The sequence below is a fragment of the Ochotona curzoniae genome, unplaced genomic scaffold (genome assembly GCF_017591425.1).
Source record: "Ochotona curzoniae isolate NIBS_2020 unplaced genomic scaffold, NIBS_Ocur_1.0 contig_3622, whole genome shotgun sequence".
Lineage (NCBI taxonomy): Eukaryota > Metazoa > Chordata > Mammalia > Lagomorpha > Ochotonidae > Ochotona > Ochotona curzoniae.
This window is the reverse complement of record NW_024465926.1, coordinates 12,208,773-12,218,971: the sequence shown is the minus strand read 5'-3', so window position 1 is coordinate 12,218,971 and position 10,199 is coordinate 12,208,773. Positions and strand designations below refer to the sequence as shown.

At 48.6% G+C, this 10,199-nt stretch overlaps 1 protein-coding gene across 1 annotated transcript; it reads right to left on the bottom strand.

The window, feature by feature from the left end:
- Positions 1-1,732: 1,732 nt before the first annotated feature.
- Positions 1,733-9,828, bottom strand: PSMD7 (proteasome 26S subunit, non-ATPase 7). Its single transcript, XM_040982431.1, has 7 exons — positions 9,639-9,828; positions 7,595-7,686; positions 6,438-6,530; positions 6,088-6,185; positions 5,175-5,255; positions 4,111-4,202; positions 1,733-2,665 (listed from the first exon to the last, which is right to left on the bottom strand). The coding sequence occupies exons 1-7, from the start codon at positions 9,710-9,712 to the stop codon at positions 2,227-2,229; spliced, it is 969 nt and encodes a 322-aa protein (XP_040838365.1). The 5' UTR covers positions 9,713-9,828; the 3' UTR covers positions 1,733-2,226.
- Between the last annotated feature and the right edge of the window lie 371 nt (positions 9,829-10,199).

The window sequence follows — 10,199 nt, the reverse complement described above, 5'->3', positions numbered from 1 at the left end:
AAAAAATAATGATTACATGGTTGATCAGTGTGGGAAAGATCGAGATTTAGGGAAAGCTAGGTGAATTCATTGGTTCCAAATTTGCTGTTTCTTCTTGTTCCTGGGGGAAGGGGAGACACAAAGGGAGAAACCACTCTTGACTTTCCACACGTCCCAGTGCCCAGGGATGAGGAACCGCCACCTCATATCAACCCAGGGTCTCAATGTGGACATATTCCGAGGGTTCTGTCCAAGTGGTTTGGATAATTCTGAAATGCTGCTGATGTCACCGATCCAAGGATGATGTCACCCTCCCAGTGTCCTTTGGCTCCATTCACTGAGATTTTTTGCTGTCATTGTTTGGGGTGGTTGTCCAATAAGTTCTGTTCTGCTGCTACAACTCCAAATGAGCTGCCATATTCTCCTTTTACCACAGCACCTGTGTCCACTACTCCACCTTTTTCATTAAGTAGGGCATGTTCTTGCAGGCTCCTGTAGGTTTTTAAGATTTAATTTTATTGGAAAAACAGATATATGGAGAGAAGAGAAAACTCTATCCACTGGTTCACTCCCCTAGTAGCCTCAGTGGTCAGAGCTGAGCTAAGCAGAAGCCAGGAGCCAGGTGCTTCCTCCAGGTCTCTCACATGGGTGCAGAGTCTGAAGGCTTCGGGCCATCCTTGATTGTCTTCCCAGACCGCAAGCAAGGAGCTGTAAGGGCAGCGGAGCAGCTGGGCTATGAACCAGTGCCCACGTGGGATCCCAGTGCATGCAAGGTGAGGACTTTAGCCAGTAGGCTACAGCACTGGGCCCTTCAATAGCCTTGGCCCACTGTCTACCTAACCCCTGACAGGCCTCAGAACATGGCAGCCCGGCTCCTGTCCTCCACAGCACTCTTGTTCTGGAGTTAGGGTCTAGCCTCGCTATCTTCCTGTTCTAAACATGGCAAGCACCAACACTGTGGCAGTTTGCATATACCTTTTTAAACCGTGAGTTTCTAAATTTGTCAGATCCAGCAGCCATCTTACTGAAATCAGTATGGCTATTTTCCTTTCAGCAATTCCCTTGGTTTCAGAATGATCAAGGTTTTACTTATCTAGAGTGGGAGCCTTACTGTGTGGGCCAACCAGCTCTTTCTGTGGTCACTTGGAGGATTTCAGCCCCAGGAAGTGGTATCTGAAGGACAACTTGGTTACTTTTTCACCTTTGAACAATGCTAATCCACATGGTGTGACTTAACTGCTCAAGAAAGGAAAGTGACTACATGTTTCCCATGCCTGGGGCTCCCTTTTGTTTGTTGTCTTAGCAGCCCTGTGCATTTACGCTGAGGTAACTGTTTTCAGTGACGCCCATTAACCTGAGAAGTACCTGCTCTCAGCAGGGCCTGCTGCTGCTTCAGTAACGTCGCTCTCCCGAGGACCTGCCATCTCCCGGGTTCTGTCCACCTCAGCGGAATACCTGTTTTTACTTCAAGGAGAGACATAGGCCTCCAGTTCACTGGTTCATGTGCCAGGTCCCCATGGCTGCAGACCTCCCGTGCGGTGACAGGAATCCGAAGATTCGAGCCATCACTGCTTCCTCCTGGGGTGTTACTGACTTGGGACGTGAGGTGAAGCACTGTGTCGAACGCCCACGTGAGGCCCTCTACACAAGATACTAAGTCTGAAAGGATTCTTTACGTAGCTTTATTTAAAGGTTGTCTTGGATGCTTCTGGAAACAGCTACTTTCAAAGTTAAAAACCACCAGAAAACAGTCTTAAAAACCAAACCATTTAATTGAAGGTAAACAACATACAGGTCCCAAGCCCTGAGAGTGCCAGAGTGCCAGGGCCAAGTGTGGCATGTATTCTCAACCCGGTTCAGAAGGGTCAGCACTGAAGGTGCTACAATGTGGACAATGAATGGAATCTGTGCTCCGAGCAGCCATTCTGACAGTAACCACAGACAGGAGTCAAGATGGGAAAATCAACTCCTGGCCTTACTGGTAAAAGCATGAAGAGTACCAAGCATGCTGTATGTGGGCCTCTTCTCTCACCCTCCGATGCTTGAGTTACCACACCCCAGCCTGCAGCAGCTGCAGCTCGTCCCTCTATCCATTCCCCTTCATGAGATGCCACAGCAAGGACTGCAGGCAGAGAGCTCGTCAGGATGGCTTTTAAACAAGCACTTCAAGAGAAAAAGAACCCTCACAAGTGGCACGTTGATTTAGTTGACAAGTTTTTAATTTACAAATTTAAAAAGCTACATGTTTTACTTTTTCTCCTTTTTCTCTTCTTTCTTTACATCACTCTTTTCCTTATCTTTCTCTTTGTCGTCTTTTCTATCCTTTTTGCTCTCTTCTTTTTCCTGCCCTTCTTTCTTCTCTGCATCCCGGTTGGCAATCTTGTTGTTGATGAGGTTGTGCAGGGCGACTACGGATCGGATGAGGGAAGCCAAGTACACCACTACCATCTGGTCGTTGGTCTTCAGGTAAAAGGCCTTGACGAACTCCTGCAGGCTGACGTCGGGCAGCAGGTTGAACACATCCTGCAGCTGGTAGATTATCTGATGGTTGATGGGAAGCTTGCCTGTGGCTACTTTCTCCAGATAGCCCCTGATGTCCAGGAGCTTGGAATTTAGTCCCTTCAGCCCGTGGACCTGGTTTGTGATCCGCTGGGAAAGAGTGCCCACTGTAGTGTCCTTGATGTCCCTGCAGAAAGCCACAAAGGAGGGGGAGCATCAGGTCATCAAACAGCAGTTCTCCTTGTAAGACAGCGCCCAGGCTGCGGGCAGGGGCATCGCTTCCATAGCTCATCACGATCTGGGCATTAATTACTGCAATTTTGTTTTCAATTGGGGTCATATATTTTATCTTGCTTTTTACAGGAATTAAGGAAAAGGTGATTATAAGAGAACTAAAATGAGACCATTTTCATTTAAAAAAAAAAAAAAAAAAAAAAGACATCACAGTTCAGATCTGCCAGTAACTTTCCGGGCAGCTGCATTAGGAGGTTCTCCACCTCAACTTCCCTGGCCACAAGAGGGCACTTTCTCCACCTGGATTTCTAGGACTTAAAAAAAAAAATCTATCTACAGACAGATACGTGTATGTATATGTTTAAGATCTATCTTTATTGGAAAGTCAGATTTAAAGGAGAGACAGAGGGAAAGATCTGTCCGTTGATTCACTACCCAAGTGGCTGCAATGGCCAGAACTGAAGCCAGGTGCCAGGAACCTCTTCTAGGTCACCCACATGGGGTCAGAATCCCAAGGCTTTGGGCTATTCTCCACTGCTTTCCCAGGCCACAAGCAGGGAGCTGGAAGGGAAGTGGAGCAGCCGGGACACAAACCTCATATGGGATCCTGGTGCCTGAAGGGTGAGGATTGGCCTGTTGAGCCATAACACTGACCCCTTCTTGGCTGTTTTGAGAAACTATAACCAGTGAACAGTTAATTTCCAAACTGGAAGGGACCTTACTGCTTCATTAAAAACTACAGCTTCGGGTTGGCACAATGGCTCTACGGGTTAATCCTTTACCAAGCACTGCTATCTCATATGGGTGTTGGTGCGTGTCCTGGCTGCTTTGCTTCCCATCCAGCACCCTGCTTCTGGTCTGGGAAAGCAGTCGAGGGCGGCCTAAAGCCTTGGGACCCTGCACCAGCATGAGGAACACAGAAGAAGTTCCTGATTCCTGGCTTTGGATTTGGCTTAGCTCTGTTCACTGAGGCCATTTGGAGAGTGAACTAGCAGGTGAAAGATCTTTTTCTGTCTCTGTCTGTAAATCTGACGTTCCAATAAACTATAACTTCTTCAAATAATGATCATACAGATTAAGAATGTTAAAACTCCTCCCCAAATAATTCCAAAATGGACTACTTTTGTCGAAAAGGACCCAGTGAGTACTGGATACATTTCCTTCAAACATCAGCTGCTGTCCCTGTTGCACTGTGTGATGACGACAAAGCCACAGACCAGGAGTCAACAGAAAACCAGTTCAGCCAACTTAGTTCATAGATAAGAAAACAAAGGTCCAGAAAGGGACCATGATGTGTTCAGAAACGCAGTCCGCCAGCACCAGAACCCAGCTCACCACTCCTGATGCGGTCCCCTCTTCAGCCACTGGGGGGCAGTGACTGAGGCTGTGCGGTCTCACCTCAGTAAGTGTTCCACTCCCACTTCCTCAGCTTCCTCTGCTCCGATTTCACTGGTCACATGCTCAAATGTCTTCGAGGTTGGGGTTCCATCCTGGGAGAGGAGGCTTAATTGTATTTATTTGCTTTACTGGATCAAGCTGCTTTTCAACCTCATGTGTTCTGCACTCAGCCCTTTCTTGCATACATTTCCCACTTTCCCTTGGCAGAGGTGGGCAAAGCTCGATCACTTGGCTTTTAAAGCCACCCACGGTCACCAAGGCGATGCTCAGTGCTGAGCCTCTGCTGGGACACTGTGTGTTCAGAGGCCACTGAACTATTTTCTGAGGAAGATCTTTACCTGCTCTCAAACCCATACTGGGGATGGATACTGAAGAGTCTTAGTTCGATTTTTAACAGACAGACAAGATACAGAATACCTCTCTTTGAGGCATGCAAGAACCAGAGAATACAACTTTAAACCATTTACTGTCCCTTGGGTCAAATCAGAGTGTCCACACAATGCAGTCCTCACAACTGGGCAGCTGCTGACAGTCAAAGGGCCACTGAAGGACATGAATCACCAGAGGAGCTTCTCCCAGACTCAGTGCCACAGACGCTGCACAAGCGCCAGTCAAGAAATTTATAGAAAAAAGGCGTTAAAAGGGAAGTTTATTTTGGTTCACAAAGTTCTGAAAATCATCTGTAGCTCTTTTCTATAACATTCATTTTCACATTGAAAGCTCTTCAATGTGAGGATTTCAAAAATACTTTTTTTTTTTTAAATTAAAATAAACTTCTCTCTTAACTGCATCTCCCATGGGCTTCCTGCAGTGGCCTGAGCATCTCCGCACAATCAGGTATCTAGTAAAAGCCTCAATTTACCGTGTAAGAGAAGATTTAGGCCCTAAAACAGTCCTCTATTTTTAAAATCTGATGATTCAAAAACTCAAGGAAAACAGAATTAAAGATCACAGAAATCAATGACTTTGTTACAGAGGTAAAGGATGTGTTGATTCAAATGGAAAACAAACCCCCCAGTCACTGAGCGAGCAGCACATCTCGCGTCCCACACAAGGTAACTTACATCGTGAACTTCTTCCACTGAAATGTAGGCCTCTGTGGGCAGCCCCAGGTCCTTGGGCTTCACATCGATGATGACCAGCACCTGGCAGGGAAGCACATCTGAGCAAGCAAACCCACAGTTGATGCAAAGGGGCAGTCCAGTCCTGATGATGATTACTGAAGCAATTTTGTTCAACCAGTTAGAAATGAGACAGAATTTTCAGCAAAATGTTGGTCTCAAAAATGAGCTCATTTGGGCCCAGTGGCGTGGCCTAGCAGCTAAAGTCCTCACCTTGAACACTGCGGGATCCCACATAGATGCTGGTTCTAATCCCGGCAGCTCCACTTCCCATCCAGCTCCCTGCCTGTGTCCTGGAAATGCAGTTGAGGATGGCCCAAAGCTTTGAGACCCTGTACCCGTGCGGGAGACCTGAAGGAGGTTCCTGGCTCCTGGCTTGGGATCTGTGCAGCACCGGCCATTGTGGTCACTTGGGGAGTGAATCATTGGACGGAAGATCTTCCTCTCTATCTCTCCTCCTCTCTGTATATCTAACTTTGTAATATAAAAAAAAGAAAATATTTAAAAAAAAATTGAGCTCATTTGTCTTGCTGGTATTTCCCTGCCACGAATAAGCTGGCCAGCTGAACGCTGGTCATAAAGCAGAGTCAAGACAACCTCAACGTGAGTGGTGGATGGATGAACTATTCTGCGACTCAGCCTTTTCATTTAAGGTACGCAGCTGCATATTCCAGAGAATTAGCAGGTATGAATGATTACTTACTGAACACACAGAGTCACAGTAAGTTACACAGCTTAAACACGAGCACACCATGCTTATGGGGAAGATGCAATGAGCCGAGCAAGTGCCCAGACCCTCCCTGGGAGCAGCTGCCAGAGGACACCAGGAGCAGCCTTACACACGGTGAGTACTTACCGAGTTCGGACAGTATCTCTTCATGAGCTCATTGATGGCGATGTCATTCTTGTGCAGTTTGGGGCCTGTGTGGTACCACCCCACGATTCTTTCCCTGGCTGGGAAGGAAAACAGAATGGGTTTTCCCTGTGTCATGAAGAGCAGTCGTGAAGGCTGCTCATCTTATCCTGAGACCCCAATCTCCGTTTATTCAACTTCACTCCTCCACCACCATTTACCTGACTGAACCTAAGAGCCTTTACCACTAAGCAGAGAACAGCTAAAGAAAAAAACACCCTAAAATCAGAAAGTGCACACACAAGCAAGCCAGAGCCCCATCACAGTATCTTCTTAAAAAAATGAAGACTCACCATTGACCTTCTTAAACATTCCATACATATTTTCCAAATAATCATGGTCTAAAAACCAGACAGAATCATCTTTGTCATCTTCATCAAAGGGGACTAAAGAGAAAAAAAAATTACGAAGTTTTAGTTCCAAGTGGCCAAGAGATCCCAGCACAGACTGAACTCACTTCACGTGCTTGATTTCTCCAACACAGGATTAAACATTATTTCTTTTGTAGTTCTCATTGGAAACCAGGAAAGTATATATACAAACCCAGACTCTCGCCTTCTCTTAAAAATTGGAAGACCTAGCAAGCCATGGCCAGAGCCTTTAAAACATTCATGTGCTGTTCTACAGTTTGGCCAAACCCCCCACTTCCTTTAAAAAAAAAAAATTTATTCATTCTATTGGAAAGGCAGATGTACAGAGAGGAGGAGAGACAGAGAGGAAGATCCTCCGTCCAATGATTCACTCTGCAAGTGAGCGCAACGGTCAGTGCTGCGTCAGTCCAAAGCCAGGAGCCAGGAACTTTCTCTGTGTTGTGCTGTGTGCTGGTGCAGGGTTCCAAGGCCCCAGGCCATCCTCCACTGCTTTCCCAGGCCACAAGCAGGGAGCTGGATGGGAATTGGAGCTGCCAGGATTAGAACCAGCGCCCATATGGGATCCCGTCGCTTTCAAGGCGAGGACCTTAACCCTTATGCTATAGCGCTGGGCCCAGCCCCCCACTTCCTAACAGCTGCCATTTGGTGCTTTCAAGACACTGGAGTTGGCCACCATGACATCACAGGTAACACCGGCAATTACACTGTTCTGCTGACACTGCTGCTCTCCTCATGCGATGCTATGAGCACTCGGCTGTGTTCTTGTAAAGGTTCACACAGAGTAAAAGGTAATGCCCCTCTCCTCTCCCTCTCCTACCATACCGCAACGTGGGGGCACAGGTTAGCACACACTGCCTGGGCTCCTGGGACAAGGCCCCTGCTGGAGGCACCCTGACACCCCTAGCCCTGGGTTTAAAATATTTACTATCTGGCCTAGTACTAAAGTCCTTTTTTAAAACATCAGCAGTTCTGAAATAGAATCTCTATACTGCAGTTTAAAAAAAAATACTAAAAAAAGTTAAAAGGCAAGTGAACATTTTAACCATACTAGGAAAAAAAAACAAAAATCTGTCTCTCACCTGCAAAACTGTTGGATACATCAAGCACTTTCTTCTGCCACGACCCCAAAAGCACACCGACCACCCGCTTCTGGTTTCCAACCTTGCCGATTCTGAATGAGAGAACAGAAGCGGTCAGCTTGCAGAGGCAGCACAGACCTGTGGACACAAGGACCCTGAGGCAGCAGGGGCACAGACACTCAGGCGACCTATGAACTCATCTCCCCAAGTAAGGGTGACTGGGTACGTTATTTCTTGTTAGGAGCTGCTGATGTAAGGAGTAATGCCTGCACATGATGCTGATGAATGCTGGCAGTTTTTTTTACTTACCGCTGACTGCCAAGAAACACACGCATCAAGCTGATTCTCTAGCTTCTCAGAAATTTCAAGTGGAGAAGACAAAACCCAGGGACTGGCTCTTGTGGTACCGTGTGGAGGTGTCGACCAACTTCTGTCAACACCTAGGAATGCTGCAGAGGATGACTCACGTGCCAGGGCCCTGGATGGAGCTCCTGGGCGCCGGCTTTGCCCTGCCCAGACCTAGCTGTCACAGAACCAACTCAAGGTAGCTTACTCTCCGTATCAACCTGCCTTTCAAATAAAAATAAAGTTCTTCAGATGTTGGGAGTTTTAAAATGTCATCTGGGTGGTGTTTTTCCTTTTAAAATATTTTTAAATTTTACTCGAAAGGCAGTCAGAGAAGAGATAAGACATCATCCACCTGCTGACTCACTACCCAAATGAGTAGGGCTGGGGCAGGCCTGGGACAGGCCAAAGCCAGGAGCCTAAAACTCCATCTGCATTTCCCATGTGGGTAGGGGTCCAAACATTTGGGCCATCCCTTGCTGCCTTCCCAGGTACATTATCAGGGAGCTGGATTGGAAGTGGGACAGCTAGGAATCAAACTGGTACTCATAAGGGATGCTGGTACAGCAGGCGATGGCTTAACTCACTTAGGGTGTGGAGCGCTGACACCGTGGTGGGTGTTTCAACACTGCCGCACCTAATGTTTTTTGCTCCCACCTTTTTCCTCTGCAATTTCCCTTCTCCACATTCCCTGTCCCCACATCCTCTCACGGATGAAGACTGGGATGGATCCAGTTACCAGTTCTTCTCTAAGCCCCAGGAGATCAGATTCATTGTGACCCCTACTCCATGCCATCTGGTTTGTGGACCCCGGAGGAGGGCTGGATTTCTGTCTCCATCCCAAACCTCCTTAGTGATTCTCTCCAGATCTACAGGTGCATCACTCCAGGTCATTTTGGTGCAAACCACCCTGAAACATTTATAGAGGCAGGGTCTTCAAAAGTTTATGAAAAATGCATAGCAGAAGGACTGCATCGACTTCATTTCCCCCCTATCTTTGAAGTATCTGCATACAGTTCTTTAACAATTATTGTTATTCTTAGCATTATTCGGTAAATCTATAAATGTCTGTTAAATTAACCAAATATGGATTCTAGCATTTCCGGTGGCTCTGTTTCTGTTCTTCAACGAATTTTTAAGCATCAAGTTGCCACACTTCAAAGGAAACCTCTACACCCCGTGGTTTTTCTTTTGGTTTAGAGAAAAAAGCCCGACAGTGTCTTTTTACAAACTACACTTCGCTCCCATCTGCTGTTGTGTTCTCAACATTAAGGCTGCCTGTCCCATCGGCACGCTGGCTTCCCACGGCAGAATGGTTCATCGAAGTCCGGAGGAAAAGTCCTGTCGGGTTGGGGCGCCTCCAGAGCAAGGGAGCCGACCTGGGACGCCTCTGGGGTCGGCTGTCGGCGCCAGGGGGTTTGCTGGCGAGCGCGGGCCCCGAGGCAACCCACTCGGCAAAGCCCCTTTCGCATCTGCCCACGCAAGTCAAGGTCTCGGGGAACGTCCGAACAGCGTGCAACAGGTCCAGCAGGACCAGCAGCTCCCCAGCGGGCAAGGGGCTCCGGCTCAGACCCCAAGAGGCTGCACAGGCTCGGCCGCGCGCTCCCGCCGTCCTCGGCTGCCGGCCGGCCTGGGCAGGTCCACCCGCGCCGTGGCCGCCCGTGACTCAGCAGCTAGGCCGCCCGCGCTTCCCGCTCACCGGTTGAAATGGTCCACCACGCTGAGCAGCACCAGGGGGTGCACCACCACCTTCTGCACGGCCAGCTCCGGCATCGCGACTCAACCCGCCCGCCGCCAGGCCCGGCTCCCCGCAAACACCGGCCGCCGCAGAGACGCCCGCCGCGCCGCCAGGCCCCGCCCCGCCCCTTCCGGCGGGGCCGCAACCTCGCGCGGCCGTGCTTCCGCTCCCACTGTGCCTCGCGCGGCGTGCCCGCCTTTGTAGCCTCGGCCGACATCCCGAGGAAGGGAAAAGGTGGGCGGGAGGCGGGGCGGCCGCGGCTGTCGCGCCGGCGTTTCCCTCAGACTTGAAAGCTGACGCGGGAGAATGAAAAAGCGTCCTCGGCTTTTCGCCTCACCTGCTTCCTACCTCACCTGGTCCCTTCAGAAAAGAGAAACAAAAACAAAAAAAAAGTAAATTGTGCTTCTGCCTCCCACAGAATGTTCACTTTTGCGTGAAGTTTAAAAATGCTTCAGAATTTCTTTAGAGGAACTTTAACTCTGACATTTGAGCACCCTTGTAATGTGACCGTGGGAAAGCCAC

What these genes read in the sequence shown, in the direction of transcription:
- PSMD7 (XM_040982431.1), bottom strand. Translation starts at nt 9,712, where the DNA reads ATGCCGGAGCTGGCCGTGCAGAAGGTGGTGGTGCACCCCCTGGTGCTG. An exon ending in AATGTTTAAGAAGGTCAATG is followed by an intron (nt 6,186 to 6,437) that starts GTGAGTCTTCAT and finishes TTTCCTTCCCAG; the next exon opens with CCAGGGAAAGAATCGTGGGG. An exon ending in AGAGATACTGTCCGAACTCG is followed by an intron (nt 5,256 to 6,087) that starts GTAAGTACTCAC and finishes CTTCCCTGCCAG; the next exon opens with GTGCTGGTCATCATCGATGT.